Source organism: Scatophagus argus, chromosome 4 (genome assembly GCF_020382885.2).
Source record: "Scatophagus argus isolate fScaArg1 chromosome 4, fScaArg1.pri, whole genome shotgun sequence".
NCBI classification, from domain to species: domain Eukaryota; kingdom Metazoa; phylum Chordata; class Actinopteri; family Scatophagidae; genus Scatophagus; species Scatophagus argus.
The window spans coordinates 21,535,335-21,554,977 of record NC_058496.1 but is presented as its reverse complement, the minus strand read 5'-3'; the positions used below and the strand labels follow the sequence as shown (position 1 = coordinate 21,554,977).

The 19,643-nt window shown below is 43.0% G+C and overlaps 1 protein-coding gene across 9 annotated transcripts in view; it reads left to right on the top strand.

Moving 5' to 3' along the window:
• fbrsl1 (fibrosin-like 1) overlaps positions 1-13,893 on the top strand; it is a 264,778-nt gene extending 250,885 nt beyond the window's left edge. For 3 of the 9 annotated variants that reach the window (XM_046385770.1, XM_046385767.1, XM_046385776.1), the window contains 11 exons: positions 1,010-1,260; positions 4,463-4,513; positions 4,714-4,809; positions 6,129-6,200; positions 6,524-6,553; positions 6,870-6,941; positions 7,694-7,826; positions 8,629-8,712; positions 9,905-9,988; positions 10,777-11,041; positions 11,405-13,893. In XM_046385770.1, the coding sequence (XP_046241726.1) occupies positions 1,010-1,260; positions 4,463-4,513; positions 4,714-4,809; positions 6,129-6,200; positions 6,524-6,553; positions 6,870-6,941; positions 7,694-7,826; positions 8,629-8,712; positions 9,905-9,988; positions 10,777-11,041; positions 11,405-12,698 (2,432 nt within the window). In that variant the 3' untranslated portion in view covers positions 12,699-13,893. Of the gene's footprint in view, positions 1-695; positions 857-1,009; positions 1,261-4,462; positions 4,514-4,713; positions 4,810-6,128; positions 6,201-6,523; positions 6,554-6,869; positions 6,942-7,693; positions 7,827-8,628; positions 8,713-9,904; positions 9,989-10,776; positions 11,042-11,404 lie in introns of all 9 variants that reach the window. The other 6 variants (XM_046385769.1, XM_046385768.1, XM_046385773.1 and 3 more) reach the window with 6 other exon arrangements.
• The last annotated feature ends 5,750 nt before the right edge of the window (positions 13,894-19,643 follow it).

Sequence of the window (19,643 nt, the reverse complement as noted above, 5' to 3'; positions counted from 1 at the left end):
CGAGAGTCAGTTTTCCAAGTGCCCACGCATATTGAATAGTAAATGATCATTTTGCAGTCTTAGTAGCGAAGCAGCTACGGATACCTCACATAACCTCGTCAGTAATTTGAAACACACAGAAATCACCCTGGTGCAGAACAGACTGTAAGTAAATCTGAGCTCTATGGTAAAAACCAATAGTATGTTGCCTTTCCCAGAAGCCACATGCTTTAATGTTAGGTCTTATTTTCACTGGTGGAGAACATCATGCATCAGTCTCTAAGATCAACTGTATTTATAGTAGCTTAGATTTTAAAAGGGCGATGAGGTCACTGTATGAGGGCTTGGATACACCACAGGAAAATGTCAGCTAACAAATGGACAGCCATCACAGCTGGAGACATCTTCAGCATACTAAAAGCAGCACTTTAAGAGATATGTTCAAAAATGGTGTACTCAGTCAGCTTTCTGATGCAACCTCAACAACCAGAATTGTGTTTTCTCAGTTTTCTCAGTATGCAGTTTGCAATGTTTAACAACTCAATCAAAAACAAAAATTTTCACATCATTCAAATGAAGGAAATAAATGTCTCCAGCGATGATGAGCGTCTCTAGAATATGTAATAAATAAGCCAGCTCTGCATTGACTTTCTAATAGAGGGCAAGAGTGTGTGTGTTTTCTGCTGGGATGACTCTTGGTTCTCTCTTGTCTTTAGATACCAGCCTGTTGATATCATTCAACCAACCAATCATGTATTGCCAGCCTCATTCGGGGATTCTGATTGGCACATTGTCACAGGCAACTCTCTTACCTCCACCAATGAGTCCCCACGTAGAAAACCCTCACAGCATGAGCTGGAGAAACAGAGAATGCCAGGTGACTATTTTCTTTCTTCTCTTCTACCCTTGTTGTTAAGACTGACTGGGCGCCCGTGCCTTTTTTTTTCTTGTGTCCCCCCTTCCCTCTCCCCAACCCCCCTTTTTTTCTTTTTCTTTTTTTTCTGGTTTTCCTCGCTCTCCTTTCTTGCAGAGCATGACCTACTAAGGCAGGAGCTGAACAACCGCTTCCTGGTTCAGAGTTCAGAGCGGGGCCGGGGGCCGTCCGCCTCGCCGCTGGCCCCCGTGTCACTCCTGAGGGCCGAGTTTCACCAACACCAGCACATGCACCAGCACCAACACACCCACCAGCACACCTTCACGCCCTTCCCCGCCAGTCTGCCCCCGGCCGCCATCCTCACCCCGCCCACCGCACCCCCCATGGTGCGTACCCAAGCCAGAAATGTGAGGATAAGTAACAAAAAGCTCCCGTAACTTCCCACCCACCCACCTGTCAACCCTCCCAATCTCCTCTTCAATCAATTTCTCCCTTTTTTCTTTACCCCAAAATAGACCACATACGTCCCATAGCCGTAGGAACCCCTCCCTTATGACACTGATTCCGTTTGACACCTTTGCTCTTTGATTTCTGCATACTGTCCTGCTGCTGAAGTCTGAGGGCTGATAAGAAGGTGGGAGCATCACATCTGTTCCATTGTAGTAAGGACGACTGCTCGACAGATATAGCCCAATGGCACATAAACACATGCTAGCGCTAACAGATACATGCTAGTTGCTGCTCAGGTTGAACAAACCCAACCAAGCATGTATGTACTGCACTCATCTGTAGCGGAATTCCATAGTAACATTTTCTAACTTGTTGCCAATGTTGCCAAATTTCATTAAAATTATTCACCATCTTCTTAATTCGACGTTGATTTTATTGTTTATTGTTTGCCGAGGATCACAAAAGGGGTTTTGCCTGAAGGCAGGCTTTCCAATTGTTTGCATATGGATGTGTTTTAAATGGTTTTGAATGTTTTCATTTGCCTGTTCACAAAGAGCAACAAAGGCATTGTCAAACAGATTTGTGTGTGTGTGTGAGAGAGAGACAGAGAGAGTGAATGTATTCTGCGGACTTGTTTATATTTGTGTGTAAGTTCCTTGCCACAAGCTTGTGTGCATACAACTCAACAGCAACCATACTTGCCAATGACAATTTCAAAGCCCTCCAGTAAATCAAAGGGGGATGACACCACTAAGGCTTGTAATTGCTTCCGAGGCTTGATTGCCATCAAATCGGGGGAATGGGGGATGGACAAAGCATTTCAATCTCTCATAATCGATTCAGACATTTGTAGCTCTTAAGCATTACTCTAATAGATGGGAGCCATTGTGTCATGACCTCTGATTAAGAGCTGTGGTCCCATTAAGGCCCTGCTCCAAGATTATCCCCATCCTGTACATCCTCTGGTATTTATTCCACAGTCTCAGAATGGAGACTATGCTTTTATCTAGTCTGCTGTTCATTCCTGACATGGTAGGAATTATATTCAGTATGCAGTCCTGTCTTTGAAGATGAAAGAGGTGATTTTCTTCATTTTGCTAATGCTGGCATTATGTAGTCCATGATGTATATTCCTCCCATCTCTTGTTGTATTGTTACCATGAAATTTGAGACTGCCATTAATGTCCTCTGCTGTTTTTTTTTCCTTTCAGTTGAAACTGTGTTGTTACTTAACTTGTGGCTTTTCCCCTCCCTTCTTCCCCTCAGTAACAATCCTGTTTTTCTTCTCTTTGGTCCTTGCTTGGAGAGGCAAGAGTAATGATGATGTTATGGTTATTTTTACTGTATTGTCATGAAAAGGCAAACCAAGTATGACCCATTTGTGCCGCCTCTTTTTCTCTGTCTCTCTGTTATTTTCTCCTCCTTCTGCAGACACACCATGTCATTTCAACTATGTAACAGTATTTGGCTAATGGCTGTGATTAATGAAATTATGAAGCCCATATTTTTGTTTATTGTTCAATCCCCTCAAGCAGCTGGCTTGCCAAATGGCAGCACTGGCAGAGTGTCTTTCCTACCCCGCCCCCTTGCCCCTGCCTCGTCTTTGGACAAGGAATATCCTTAGTAGTTATAAGATAAAATATTAAGATTTAATTAGCCAAAGCTGTTTGCCATAAAACTGCGACAGGCACGGCACCATAAATTAAAAGGGATTTTTTTTTCTTTCTTTTGTTCTTTCTTTCTTTCTTTATTTCTCTCTTTCTTTTTTTCTTGCTTTCTTTTTTTACAAGGCAATAAAGCGGCCAGATTCCCTCTCTCAGTGTCAGACATTAAATAGTCCGCGCCTTCAGAAATGCAGAGGAGCTGCTTAATGAGCTCAGGAGCTGGCTCGGGGTTTCCTCTCAGTAGGCTTTGATTTGGTCCCATTATCACCCACAAACAAGGCCTCCAACACCATTGCTGCCTCTGCAGCCATTTTGTGTGCAGATGTGAATGGTCGTGCTTCACCAGAGGACCCCTGATGCAAACCCTGCGTCTCCAACAGCAGCTTAGCCAACCCTACACCCACTCTCCCCTCAACCTCCCGTGTCGCTGCACACGTGTGCACAGAAACACTGATTCACTCATTTTTTTTATGTAAACCCAAAATGTCTGCGCCTGCCAAGAGAGCTTTGTGAAAACACTCACAAAAAGTACCTGTAAATGGTTTGTATATTTGCGGAATAGGAATAAGTTGCTGTCACTTGTAATTAGCCTGTTTCAAAATAGAGAGCCAGAATTGGCATACAAAGTTCCCATTCATACATGGGACAACACTCTCTCCCTCCTCCACCCCATTCTCAGCTTACTGACTAGATTCCCATGTGTTCAGGACATCATCAAAACTTGACATAGTTTTTATAAGTAACATTCCACTTGAGATTGTTCTTTGAGGCTTTAAGATCTACCACAGAAATGATGTCCTCACATCAATTCAGAATGCCAAGGTTATATCAATTTCATGCTGAGATGTACTGAATTAGCTCCTAATCATTGCAGATGTCATCTTTTTGATTCAGTTTCATTCATGAAAGACAGACACACAGGTTCCATATATTCTTTCCATGAATTTATGCACAGAGAAATGGCCTGTTTTTTGACGTCTGGTTTTCTAACCCACAAAGCAAGCTATATGTCTCCATGTACTGCCCCTCCATCTCTATCATCAGGACTTGTAAAAGAAAAAGGCATGGCAGTCAAAAGCAATTAGATTCACATTTCTACAAATTTTCCAGTGAATAGAAACAAAAAATGGTCTGATTCCGAAACTGGGCCTCCACGCCCACCGTCTGTATGCTCAATTGGAAAATCATGCAGGCTGTCTTCATCTTGGCTGTCTGCTAAAGCAGTTGTATTGTTAGTAATTTAACTGCCTATCTGACCATGCAGTTTAAGTAAACCCATGACCTGTGCAAGCCAGCTGCTTTCTCCAGGGCTTATTATTTTGGATCAAAACCCTGCTTATTACCAGTTACAGATGTTGGTCATGTGTTTTGCTTTTGTGATATAAAAAGAATGAGACGTTACTATTAAACAAGGATTTTGCATGAAGGAATTTGGTAAAGTAGATCATTCTGTGGACTTTTGTTTCCTGATTCTTTTGTCTCTTATCTCTTCCAGTTCGACAAATACACACCCAAACTGGACAATCCATTCATCAGACATTCAAACGTGAGTTTCTTCTTATCATTTCAATTTCAGTTTGTTATTTGCATTTGGCAAATCAAATATTTGATATATTTGATTGTTACCGTGAGAGCATTTATTGTGGCTACGGTTTTGTGTGTGCATATGCTTGAGTCCTGTACGTATCTCTGTTTGATTTTGCTCTATGTCTTTTTGTGCCTCCCATCCTCCTCTTTTCTCCCCAGTTCTTCCCCTCCTATCCCCCCACCATGCCAGGCATGCCCCCGCTGCTCCCACACTCAGGACCTTTCAGCTCGCTGCAAGGAGCCTTCCAGCCCAAGGTCAGCCCCACTTCCCTGCCCTCAACCCATGTTAAACAAACAAGCAGAGAATGTTAGGAACATTCTGCTCAAAATAAATCATACAAACTTGGACACAAATGAAAAGCTCACTAATAGCACACACAAGGCAAACCAAAATTTTAAAATGCAAGTTGACCTTTTTGCTCTTCATGAAATGACATGCATTCATGAGGAGTCACCTTTTGTAAATGGCCTACTATAGACTTTGCATTGGTCAAAATTGTTACACACACTCACCAGAGGAAATTAGTGCAAGGAATAATAAATAGAATGCTTGGAAGTGGTAAAATCAGATGTGTGTGTTTTTGCCCCTTCATGACATATGATACATGCTTTTTTTTATATACTGACATTTTACCACACTAAATTCCTGTGAGGTACACTATACAATGAAAATGTGAAACAGTATACTAATAAACATCATACCATTCCATTTAAATCCATAAACCCATTTGTAATGGACCTGAACCAGGGTCTGAGCTGTCTGCTGACCTTAGTTGTGACAGGTCATGCCAAAGATACGAAAGTAATGTCTTTTTAGAAGAGCAAAGGAGGGAAGATGCAGGGGGCAGTGGGGACGCGATGGATGGGAAGGGGTGGGAGGATGTTAGTCTGTCTGGCAGATGCCCAGCGGCTGTGACCCGGTGTAAGCCACCAATCAAAGCTGGCCTAAATCCGCTGGCCCTATTCCCAGGGGGCTCTGTCATGGAAGGGCCCTTTTGTCAAAGGCTCTCCAGATGGTTCAAGGAGCAGTCTTATGCATCCAAAGCCCCTGCCAAGTATGCTTGGAGAGAAGCTTGTGGGGGAGAGCTTGGGATGTGTGTTTGTTTGCGGAGCTGGTGACCCAGGTCACGCTCTAGGATCATTCTATCCCTGATGTACAGTCGGGATGGATTAATAAGGCTGATCTAGGCACTTGTGCTTCAAAGACTTAAAGAGGAGATCAGAGATATCAGAGATGTGTTCTGGCATGGCCTCATTACAGTTTTATCAACTGACGTTAGCCCTATACTGTAGGAGCAGTTGTTGAGGATTGGTGAGCTATAGTGCCACTGGAGGAGGATTTAAGGTTAGAGTTAGTTAGAGTTACAGTATTTTACAATAGTTATGCCATTCTCTTCGGTAGAAATTTACAGCTCAAGTAAGCAATTTTTTTTTCATGCGGAAGTATATGAGGTCAGAAACTTTGTGTATGTTGTTGTTTCTTTCTTTTTCAAGTTTATAAATGTTGCAACTGGTTGATCACCATGTATTTCTTTCCTTTTGTCTCTCTATCTTTCTCTTTCTGTCTATGTAAGGCATCTAATCCCATTGATGTAGCGGCACGTCCTGGAGCAGTGCCTCACACACTCCTACAGAAGGATCCACGGGTAAGCATCAAGCCGATAACAACGAACCAGTCTGCTCCTGCTTTGTTTCTTCTGGTCAAAGTAACACATGTGCCATATGTACAGTATGTGTCTCAGAGAGATGTGAATGCGTGAATCTGCGTTAACATCTTTTGACACAAAGCATTTCAATTTTTGCATATCTATGGCCACAGGCAAAGTCTCTAAAAGTACATAACAAGAATGCAAAGTCCCAGTGTGATTAGAGGCTCCCAACCCTGTTGATTTCTGAGCTTTTCAGAGCTGTACATTTCGGCTACTTATCTCTGTTGTTGGTGATAATGATTGTCTGTTTGTCCATACAGATAACAGATCCATTCAGGACATCTGTTAGGGTAAGTTGCTGCCTTGTCCTCTTTTGTTAAATGTTTCAACTCTCTCTGGCCAGGCCACAAAGTCTAAAACAAATTCTCCAAGAGCTCCTAATCAAGGAAATGCAGAGTTTTGCCTGCATTTAAGGTTAGCTTTGAGGTTTCTGTTGGGTCAGATTTAGTCAGGGTTAGATTTTCTTAATCCATTGCCTGGTTGAAAGATTTGGGAATTCTGATTCCCACTTTGTAGTTTGGCCAGAAAATCTCAATGCCAGAATCCATTTTTAGCTCCCTATATCAAAGCCAGCAGGCTAACATCAGTTTCTCTCTAAATTTTTAGAAACCTGGCAAGTGGTGCGCAGTACATGTCCAGATCGCATGGCAGATCTACCACCACCAGCAGAAAATGAAGGTGCGTGAGGTGGATAATGATGTCTTGAAGGAATCTTGCTGTCATGTAAAACAAGATACAGTATATTGATGATGGACAAAGTAGGGCTCGTCATGTCATAGATGTTTACCAGTTAAAAACTATATGTAATCATGACTGAGAAAGACTGTGTGTGTGTGTGTATGTGTGTTGGTTGGAGGGATTACAAAACAGAAACCAGAAGGCTGTAAAAGTTAATAACAACAGGAAGTCCACGAAAAGTGGTGTCTCCTAATGTTATGCTAACACATTTTCAGAAATACCAAAAGAAAGTTACACTTTCTAAGCACCAGGCTCTGTGCATGAGTCACTGCATCTAAAGAAAAAGGAGCAGATGATAAACTGCCACATTTAGAACACTAAGTGATTTGATAGTTGAAGTATTATTTATATTCATCAAAATCCAACATGAGTACGAAATGTTCCTCTCGCTAACAGAGGATGGTGTTGCCTTGCCATGGAGATCCTCTACTAATTCAGCTGGCCCAGTGGTGTCAGTCCTTGTTGGGCCCTGAACCCTGTTACCAAGGATTTAGTGTCCCTAATCAGCTTACATATATTTGTTATAACACACTTGGCCAGAATAGAGCCTTTGTTGATGTTTCTGTCTTCCTCTGATCTCTCACCCAGTGTAGTCCCTCTCTTAGCTGTTGGAAATGTTTGGTACTGTTGTCTCCCAGCCTGATTTTCTTTGTCTGTTCCCCTCTCGTCTTCTCTGCCTCTCTCAATTCTAGCAAATGCAGCTGGATCCTCACAAATTGGACATGAATGGGAAGCTGGACCTGTTCAGTCGACCCCCAGCTCCAGGAGTCTTCCCAGGGTTCCCGTACCCTCATGACCTGGCGCGACCCCTTTTCTCTTCCACAGGTCAGTAAGGTCTGCCAGTACTCAGTACACAGTGATGAACTGCCCCTTCCAAGACGAATTATTCAAAACACTCAAATGATCCCATTCTTGAAGCTTTCCAATACCAATTTTGTCTCTATGCAAATGAGCATTTATAGCTGCATTTAGAAAATGTTCCTCCAACAGTGTAGTGAAATGGCATATTTTTTTCCCTCTCCTCTCATGTAATGTTCACTTAATTATAGTGCTTTCATAGCAAATGTTTTGCCAGTAAAGGGAGTCAGATATGTCTATGAATATGGATGACTCTCAGTGAGGTAATTGACTGATTTGGCCTGCATTGGAGGGCAACAGAGAGGCGAACGGCCTTTGACTGGTAATTATGCAGTGGTGTGTCAGAGGCACTCCCGTAATTGGTTCTTTCATTAACAATTCATGGAATATGGGTGATGGTAGCAGTGTTTTGTGAAAGAGGCCAGCTTGTTGCACAGTCAGGAATTGACCTCAGTAACCGAATTTAGATTCACACACAAACATGCAACAGCTGAAATTAAAGCAAAATATCAATTGGTAATTGGCATTTCTCAGCAATCTCTAAATTCCTCTAGCTTTCATGTATATTCAACAAGTTTATGATGCTGTTTAGGAAAAATACTTGTTATTTTCTCACATTTGTATTTTTAGTCATTTCTAATCATGGGTCAAAATGGTGATTGTTTTTGATGGATAATGATTTCAGATTGTCTCTGCATGCCTAGTTAGAACATTTAAAACTGCCTGACTGGATAGTAATAACACTGTTATATCCTCTCCGCTCTGATAGGTTCCGGCCACCCAGCTCCCTCTCCATATGGCCCCGCCCCCCACCCCAGCGGCTTCCTGCCTCCTAGCCATTTGGCAGGTAAGTGTAAGTAAACTCATGTTCAATTTGTTTTATTCATTTGTCTCCTCCTCTTTCTCACAGTCTCCCTCACTCACTCTCTCTGCACTTCACTCATGTTTTAAACTCATTACAAGCCACCAGCGTTCATTTGAAGGTTAATATGGAGTCCAGCTGGCCACTATCAGCTCTGCTTGAATAAACTGGAAGTTCATGGTAATGGGGAATGTAGCCGTCATATAATCAGACAATGTGAATCATAACACAGTCTGGGGTTATGAAAGACTTAGCTAACCTCGTATTCAGTCTCCCTCATTTGTTTGAACAATCTATACATAGTGTGAGAGCATATATGACATCATTTTCTATATGCATGCAAAGTTGATTTTGTAATTCTTAGAAGTAATGAAAGGTGGTTAATGCTGTTGGATTTATTTACGCCCTAATTCTTTTTTCATGCATTCATTTATTTTCCACCGTTCTATCTGAAACACTGTTCGGGTTCAGAGCAGCAAGTTGATTTCATGGAATAAGCCCTTGAGTCAATCCATTTTGTACTTATGAATACATGGCGCACTGAGAAGGAAGATTTAGTGAATATTTTTTTTCCTGTCCCGGGAATTCATGTGTGAGGCAGAGGAGATTTCTCAGTTGTTGTCTTTTCTGATATATTAACAAGCCCCAAAGCTGAAAACACCCAAACCCTACTCTGTTGATAAGTTCTGCATTTCCTGACGGATTTTGCTGAATTAAAATGGGAAAGTAAATTAACAGTTGATGAGTGTCATTCACAGGATAAATGTTTGTGCTATTTTTATAAATTTGGAGGCTTTAGTGTCCATCAGTGGAGCTTGTCACACACTGATTCTCCAGTTAAGTTATTGTCTGTCTAGTCTAATTTTTGCAGCCTCTAGTTCACCTGCCCTACCACAGTCTATTTTCATCTCAGCTCCAGTAACTCAAAACCCATTTCCCCATCAAGAAGAGTTGTTCCACTAGCTCCAGAAGGGTCAGAGACACTCCACTCCAGTTAGTGGCAGTGAATCCAGCATCCAAGCGACCTCGCTACTGCAGGATTGCCAGGCAGAGAGCTAGGGTGGCAGCGCTAAAAAAACACAGCTCGCTTGTAAGAGAAAAGCCGAGTGGAATGGATTGGTGTTGGGGTGAGCACCGCTAGCCAGCCCCCCCTTTTTGCTAATCCCTGTTTGGCATTTTACAGATCCTTTCAGTCGCTCCAGTTCCTTTGGCGGCCTCGGCAACCTTTCAAGCAGTGCCTTCGGAGGATTAGGCAACCCCTCGCTTGGTAAGCGTTGGCCCCTTCTCCTCCTCCACCGCCCCCCTTTTCAATCTGGCCCCTGTGGCCATGACAGAACAGAGGAGGGCAGTTAGACCACAGGGAGAGCCAGGAAAGGAGGAAAAAAATCAAGATACTTAGCTCTAGTTTCTATGTCAACAAAGCCTTAGCTCAGGGAAGCCCAGCTACGCAATACAACACACCACAGCAAACCTCCTCCCTGCCACCACTTCATCCACCAACCATGTCCCCTATAACCTGGCTTTAATCTGGCCGCACTGCTGCCAACAGGCACTCTCAGGTCTGCTGTTTGGTGGCAGTTCATCAATTAATTATTTGACAAGGCCCTTCTGAACCACCATGGAGGGCTTTCTCTTTTCCCCCTACATCCTTTTTGCTATGCCTTTTTCTCTTTCTCTTCATCCCTCCTATTTATGTGTGCCAGATCGGTCACCCTGTTGTGAAAATGGATGTGATTGGAATAGACATGCTGTGGAATGCTTAGGTCTCCCTTGGCTTTTCACAGCCCTCAGCTCCAGAGGGCAAGCGAGTCTCCCTGTTCATCCAGTTCAACAAAGGAGTGGGGGGCTTTAGTCCGAAAGCAAATGAGTAGAGTTTTTTTCTCTTGTGGGGGAACCATTAACCTCTAACTCTTTCAATCAGCTTCAGTGAGAGAATCTCCAGAGACAAAGACAAAAGAAGCTTTTGTTGTTGAATCTTTCTCATTTTATTTGTCCTCAAGAAGGTTTTGTGCCCAATTAACTTACAGTGGGTCCCATGCTTGTCTCCCCCTTCAGGGTCCAACAATATGTTTGGCACCAAGGAGGGACCAGGAGGATTGCCCACATTTGGCAGCCCCCATCACGACACCTGGAACAGACTGCGACGCACCCCGCCATCTTTCCCTACCCCGCCACAGTGGCCCAAAACCACAGACACTGAAAGAAGCAGCTCAGCCAACAGCCATGACAGAGAGAGGGAGAGAGAACGGGAAAGAGAAAGGGAGAGAGAACGAGAGAAAAGAGACCCGTCCATCGGTAAAGAGGAGAAGGATAAAGACAGGTGAGTTTAAGGCAGATGCAAATTAACTATTACTAAGTAATTATTATTATAGAAATTGGACATTTTTGCATGTACAAATCAAAACTGTACACGTAATTATTCAAATACATGGTCACAACTCTAAAGATGTAGCCACAATAATGAACCCTTTTCCAACTAGTATTATGAGTTGTGAGCTGTGAGTTATTTGTCAAACATTAATTGGAAGGATCTCTGGGGATGATATTTTAGTAACATATGCAGTTGCTGCCAAATTAAAGGCAGTAAACAGCGACAAGAAGTCAGATTTTATTTAGAAAATTTAATCTAGGCAAATGATACCTAAATAAAGACCATATACTGTATATTATGCTTGTTTTACAGGGATTCTGTGGATCGCAACCGCCACTCCAACCGTTCATCTCCAGCCTCTGCACCAGTTAGTTACCAGATTAGCAGCCTGATTCGCTCAAACAGCCAGAACTCCAATGATTCGGGTCGACATCACAGTGGCAGTGTAGACCGAGTCCGTGACGCAGAGAAGGAGCTGCTGGAGCGCCACAGAGAGTCTTCCACGCTGGCTGATGTGAAGGTGAAGGAGAGCCGCTCACCTGCCAAGGAGATGCTAGAGAGGAGATCCTCCGAAGACTCCATCAAACCCGCTCAACGTTCTCCTTCTCCATACTCCAAAGCAGTGATCAATGAGCAGGGAATGAAAATGGCAGGTGGGCCTCCACCTACTCTCAAGGACAGTGAGAGGAAAGAACCAGAGCTCCTCCACAAGGTCAAAAATGACATGAAGATTAAGGAGGAGAGGAAGGAGGAGCAGGAGGTCATGGTAGTAAGTTCTGAGCCTGCCCCTCAACCACCAGCCCAAGCTCTTGCTCCTCACATCAGCCAACCTGGAAACCCACACCACCACCACCCACCTTTGTCCCAGCAGCCCCCACTCCCCTCACCACGTGGCAGTGACATCCCAGCGCCTGCCCTGCATGGTGTCCCTATGACACACTCTCTGCCCCTCTCCATGAGTGCCATGCCCCAGATGGGCAGCCTCAATGTGCTAGACCGAGCTCGCATGGCTCCTTTCATGGGAGTGAGCCCCCTAGGAGGACGAGAGCGCCTACCACACCCTGCCTTCCCTTGGGACCCCCTTAGAGAGGCCTACCGCAGCCTAGATCTGCAACGGCGCATGGACTTCCAGCTACGGGCTGAGCAAGGACATCGCTTCCCCAGTGTGTATGACCAGGAACGAGCATACCGTGAAAGGGAGGCCCATGACTACTCTCACCACGAGCACCTGTTGGAGGTGCGCAGGGAGCATGAGAGGATGAGACAGCAAGCAGAGGAGCGAGAGCGCCTTCACCTAAGGGAGGAACTAGACAGAGCACGCCTCCATCAGCTGCACCAATCCCCCATGGAGGGCCATCTACCCCACATGCCCCCCTTTATGCCTCACCTAGGTGGCATGCCCTATCCCAGACTCAGCCCCTCCACAGGACACAATGGCCCTCTAAATAGAACACCTCCAACTGCCGCACTCAGTGCGCCCCCACCCCTCGTGCCAGCTGGCAGTGCCAGGCCAGCCTCACCCAGGAGGACTACCCCCCTCACCACCACCCAGGACCCACGGGACTACTCTCCATCTCGCAACCCTAAAGAGGTAGAGGCTCGGTAGCTTCTTAAAAGAGTGCAACAAGTCTTACCAGACGCACTCACAAGCCCCAATCCCCCAATTTGAAATCTTCTTCTGAACAAAATGCACTGCTCTTCAGCAGAGAAGAGCAAAACTCCCTAAGGGAAAGGGTATGATTGTACAAAGTAAAGGTGTGTAAGGCTGATTAAGCACATGCCATGACTTTATTTTTAGTGAACTGGGGGTTGAATAATGTCGGTAAAGAGAACACAAATATGTGTATGTTTATTTCCGACTTAAATATTTGATAATACTTATTAATATATTAATCCAATACCTTTTTTCAGCTTTGTGCGAAAAGAGAGGTCCTGAAATGAGTTTGTACATTTCCTATCCTTGTTCCATGTATAGATATTATTTCTATGAATTTTATGTATTTTGTGCATTAGTCACGCCTTTTACAATATTTATCCCAGTTGATTGTGAGACATATCCATTATGACCCACTGTAAAGACTGGATTTTGGTTACAACCTTCAGTAATTTAACCTCATGGTACCAGGATATCCTCAATGATGACAATGTACAATGTTACATTACTGTTTTGTTCATTTGTTTTGCCTTTGAGATATGCAGATAAATATATATTATGAGGTCTTTGTTCAGTCTCTGTAAAGAAAACTGATGTACATAACTTGTTAATATTCCTTCGTTGAAAAATGACTGTGTAAATTTATTAGTCTTTTTAACCATTTCTAGAAAAAACAAAATTAAATGAAACACAGGAAATCACTTCCTTGTTGAATATCATGGCAACAGACAAACATGGCCAATTAATGCGAAGTATGACAGGAGGGTGTTGTTAAGGGGGCCTAGAAGGATCATCTGCAATCTATGCAAAGCAGCACACAGCACCCTAATGAAGAGATCTCATGGAGAGAACAGACTATACTGGCAAAATGGAGAGAAACTTGGATTAACACATGTTTATATTGTCAATGAAATAATGATTGAATTATTAAAAGACTTCCAAGTCACAAACTGGACCAGCCCCAGACAGAATAGAAGGACACTTTTTAGTGGGCGGCAAAAGGACTTTCTCTGTCAACCTTGTGGTGTTGTGCAGTTGTTTTTCTTAGACTCTTGTATACAAAACAAGTAGAGTTTTAGGCGTGCAAAAAATGAAAATGAACATTCATGGTTTAAAATGTACGGAATAAAGTTTGGACCTAATGTCATACATTTGCTGCTTGTCGTTCATCTTGGCACTCATTGTCAGTAGCGAGTACAAGTACTGATTTTGTCTGTAAGCCAAACCTACTAAGTGGAATGTTGATGTGAGTTTGATAGGATTGCCAATAATGCTTGTGCCTCAGTTTTCAGCATTTAGAATATTTGCTCATCTGATATCAAGCTATTACTTTAAAATCACAAAGGCAACAGACTTGGCTGGCAGAGTAGCCTAAGCCATCAGATCATTTGACCATAATCTGTCATACACTGGCAGAGCTCTTCAGAGGGGATCGATGAGATTGGGCCAAAGCAATACAGGGAGGGACTAATAGAACATTGATTTTGTATGAAAGCAGGTTTTGAGTGTTTGTGTTGCAGGTAACCGGTATTGACTGGCAGCCCAGCGGCATATTGACCCGCGGTCTGCACTCATTAAGAGAAGCAATGCCTGGGAGGCAGGCTATCGGATGGTGGAGGAGAGGCTCCTCTTTCTTCTCATACGCCTCCTCTCCTCACGCACACCACTCATCTGCTTTTCTAATGAGGCCGGAAGGCATACTGGAGTGGGCTGCGGAGGGAGCCTTGAGGCGCCCCATCCTGTTATTGACAAGACCTCGGCTGTGCTTGCCGCCTGTCCAGAGATGGCCAATTCATCCTGATAATGCCCCGACTACTCATCTCGCTGCTGTGTGCCGCGAGACCCACCAATCCTGTCCCATGGTATCAGCCCATAATGACAGCGTGGATCAAACCGTAGCCAGGTCATTAGGGGGTGTTATTGAAAATCAATGGCGCTCCTGTGTCTCACACACTCCAGCAGGATTTTTTTTTAAAAGCGCTCCTTGAAAAGACTGTTCTGGAAAAGACCAGAATGGTGTATTGGGAAGACTTAAATCACTATCACTTTCAATTTAGGCTCCTAGTAATTGAGCCACATATTCCGCTGATGGGTAGCATCTGTCATTGGCAAGCTTCGTGTTAGCACTGTGTGCTTTTAGTCCTAATCATCTAGTCAACAACAGGTACTTAACCCCTGTACTTGTTACTGCATAGTGATTGTTTATGTAACTATTATTTACCAAGCAAGCTTTGGAAGAAGAAAAACACACACCTTACATTTTCCCCTGACTCAATCACTCTGTCCTGTTCTCTATCCATTTTACAGCTGAGTGTGGAACGGCCCTCCGGAGATGAAAAGCTCCATCAATTTCACTCATCGCCTGGCAAGGTCAATTTATTTCAGCACATAGTCCATCATCAGATAGGAATCAATTGACACATTGCCTAGCATATCCAACCCAAGGTGGGTTATCACAGCTTCTGCAATTGTCAGCTCTTTTCCAGAGCAATTCTTCACATGCCCAGTTTTTTTTTTGTTTGTTTGTTGTTTTGTTTTGTTTTAGCTGGGATTGTTTATGACTTTCTGTATTTGCATTGATATTAATCATTTGAAACACATTCTCTATTTGAGATTTGTTACAGTGACAGGATTTCATATTACAGCTTGTCACAAAAAGTGACTGTGATACAAGATTTTGTGTGTTTTTTTTGTTTTTTTTTTATACATTTCTCTACTATAATACCAATTAATAGGATATGGTGGTATCTGAAGGTAAGACATTGTTTTATTGTTTCACTAATCCTCTTCATTTATCTGTGAGAAACCTCAATGCTGAGGGTTTGGGATTGAATTTTCATGGTCTCAAATACCTCCATAAAGTACTTGGCACAGAGCTCAACCCAGATTCAGTGAACAGTGGGACAGGCCTAAGGGGCTTTTATAGAGCACAATGGCAGCTAATAACACAGTGCCAAGCTAATAAGATGGGCAACAAATGAATGGTTCAGTCCAAGCTCCTTTTCTCTCTTGCTCATTCTTCCCCTGCTGATAAAACATGTATGAAAGCGTTTTTGAGCTGCTATGTAGTGGCTCCCTAGACTTTTCCCCCAGCGAGAGCTAATGCATTAGTTCCCATTTGAAGGCTGTTTTGAAATGGAGATTGGTAATGAGATGGGAGGCCCCCGCCATGATCACATTTGGATTGCTGGGGCCTCAGCTGGGCCTGGTGATTTGGGAGACCGTGGCTCTGCTCGGAGTTCAAGCCCATCTCTCTGCAGGGGTTAGGAAACCCTGACGAGAGCCATTCTAAACCACTAAACTATATCTGAACTGTGAACTGAGGGAGAGAGCACCAAGTCAAGAGCTTTGGCTGTGGTTCCCTGTCACAGCGTTCTTTGAAGACTGCATGTTGTTTTGACCACCTAAAAAGGCTAGGAGCATACATCCTTCCATCTTTTTTTAGCCCTCAATGTCAACAGAGCAGCAGCTGACAGAAACCAGGCCAGTCAGCGGTTAAGAAGCTGACTTGGAAACAGCCAAATGGTGTGAATTCCGTACCCTGGTGACAAAGTGCTGTCTAATGTCTTTGCACCTCTGGACCTATGACAAATATTCCGTCTGTCTCACTCCACCACCACTATGGCAGTGCAAGGAGACCAGCCAATGCTGCCTCAGAGAAAGAATATACTGTAAATCACTCATAGAAGGACCGCAGAGAGCACGATGTGAGACAGGGAGGAGCAGAAGAGAATTAAAGGAGATGGAAAAGGAGGAGGTCCAGTACACTCACCAGCCAAAATAAGTTTTCCACTTTGATTCAATTCTGAGGATTTTTCCAGCCATTAGTGGAAACTTACAATCTCCCACACTGGCCATATTGTGTACACAAGCCATAAAAATGAATAACATTTATGCAGCTGGGTGCATCTGGCAGCAATAGTCCTCTCATTCAGGGACCCACAGGATGGCACCATGCCGCCACACCACCCTTTCTGTTCTATGTATGGGCGCTAGACAAGAGAAGACTTAGGGGAGGGGTGCTTGGTGTAAAGGGAGGCTCTAAAATGCTTCAAATGAGTTTAAAAAAATAAGAGATTTCAAGGCAAATGGAGGCCATACGTGGCTAGTCCAATTTGGCAGAGCCAATGCACATGATTAGCCATAGAGACGTTAATCAAAAGTGGCTCAGTATTTGAAGGGGCGGTGAGAGGCACTGCCAGCTGGTGACAACATGGCTTGCGTGCGTGGGCCAAGAGTGAAGTTTATTTGAATATGGATCTTGCCGTGACCGTATTTCTCCAGAGCTCAGTTAGCAGAGCGTTCCTTGGCTCATCACTGGGATCGCCTCAGAGCCGCTTGGCATGCAGGAAGGCGGAAGTTTTTCCAAGCCGCAGAATGAGAATTACGATTTAGTCCATCCCCTCTGGTGGTGTGGGCATATTCATAAGCATTTATTCAGTTTGACGCTGGCAGAAATGCAACACCTAGTTCTTGGCGTCGATGAGAGGATTTCCCTTCCAATATGAAATTACAAAATTGACAAAAAGGTTGTTTTTACAGCCTATGAATTAATAACACATTTAAAAATAAAACATCCCATCTTTCCACATAAAAACATGCTACCCCTCTGTCAAAAACACAGAGCTTAAATATTAAACTGTGAGTGGAGCCAAATCTCAATTTGGAATATGACCACCAGCACTCTAAACCAGGAACAGCACAGCATCTGATTTGTTAAATTACAGACTAATAGAGCTATGTTTTTAGTTGGTTGATAAAGGTATGATAGGAGTTGGTTACAGGAAGTTAATAGATAAAGTTAGTATTGTCATTTGGCTTTTTATGCAAAATGTTCTGGGTATGCTATAATTCTGGAAATCTGATGATTAAAAAATGTATTAGGTAGATTCTTCTGTTAGTGCCCCTGACTAGGGAGCTGGTTTGGAAGCGGGTCCCTGGTCACTGCACAGATTGATTTGAATAAGAAATGTAGTCCCACTTGATGGTGTGAATGAAGATACTAAAATTGTGAACAAGTATGATCAAAAACATGAATACAAATATGATCAAATAAATAATACTACTAAAAAAACACAGGCATCCACAAGTTACAGCTGACTTAAAAGTTAGAATTAGTTCAATAAATGTCTTAGTATGTATTGAAAGACTTCACAACAATTTTAGCTACGTTTGAAGGGGCAGTTTCAAAGAACTGGCCATCTGACAAAAGTCAATCCAAACAAATAGGAAGCATATCACCAGAGTAACTGCTAACTAACCACTAACTAACTAACTATACTCTTTGCTGTAGCCAACTGTGGCTATAGATATTAGCTTGGTTAGCAGTGTAAGCATGTGGCCCTAACAGCTGACACGACTGAGTCTACCTAGACTTGAAGCTCGGAGCGCCGCAGTAGTGTTTTGGTGTTTACACCGTAAACAAGAACCAGCTTAACAGCCTCACTGTGAATATGGCCATTCTGAAGACAGGGAATACAGCACCAAGTTTATAAATGGAGCTCCAGGATGAAATGTATTTTACAGTGAGTTAAGGCATTTAAGGGTTAGGGTACCCTTACCTCAAGTGAATTCAGATTTTGTGGGTTTATTTTGTTTATTTATTAGAATAAAAAGAGTTTAGAGAGGTTGTGAAATATAGCAAATACATACATCTCCCAGTTATGAGGAGGTGGTCCTGAGCTATCCTACCAGACTGTCACCTCTTGAGGTGCAAAGTGGTATTACAAGACAGGATGTAACCGGCTACCATTGCTTGCTGATAAGCATGCTGACTCACACCTTGTGTGCAATAAATAGGCTACCTTAAAATTTAGTTCTTTCTTAAAAGTTTTAAAGTGATCATTTTAATTTTAGTCTGCAGGGTTTCTAAATAGCGAAATCACTAATGATTAGTCAGTAGCTTTTGATTTTTTGTTCTATCATTTCTGTCATTAAATGTGCTACAAAGTTAAATTGCATGGTAAAAAAAGGGATGAAATTCCTCTTCTTCTATGATGACTGCAATTGCAGTTCTATCAAGAAAACAATGCCATGTTGAGTCATACAATGCTAATCTGAAGTGTAATATTTAAACATATATTACTAATGTATCACTATTATAAAGTTTTGCATCATTATCACAGAGAGATAATGAGGCAGCTCACAACCACTAAGCATGTTCATAATAGGAGTATATTAAGCAAATAAGGCTCTGATAAACTACATGAACATGAGTTTTCTATTCAGTTTGGTATTAAGACCCCCCAAATCCCTGTGTGAGGTTGCTCTCTAGATGCATGTTGGATTCTTATTGCTTCTTTCAGCACTGGAAGGGCCACACTTTTGTGCACAGAATGGCCACTGGTTTTAAATTGTATGTCATCAACACGTTATCACCAAAATACCAAAGGGAGCTATAATAAGGTGTAAAAGGGCAGTGGGATCATATTCTTCATGAGACTTCAACAGGGCCTCTCGGCATTCCAGGTCTGGCTTTGCCTGCCTCCCATGATTCTTTGGAAATTTGTCTGGCAGCAAACATGCTTTGAAAGGCCCTTATCTCCTATCTGGGCAGGAGTTCCATGCACTAAGATAACAAACCCTATCTTATCTTTGTGTGTTCATTAATGTCACAGCTTAAGGGGCTTGTTCTTCCACTTGCAATGGGGCTTGCACAGCGGATTGTTTGCAGATTTCTCATCACAATCCTCTGTAGGACTTGGAGCACGTTCAAAATGCTTGTCTTGTCCTGCAGATGTGATTGTATAGTATGCGCACTCTTGCCATTTTGGTTCCCTCCCACTTTTCATATGTCAAATGGCAGGAGAACCACACAATGGTTGGTAAACAAACATTGATACATATTGATACAGTTATACTTATCACATCAGACAAGTCAGTCATGTAAGACAAAAC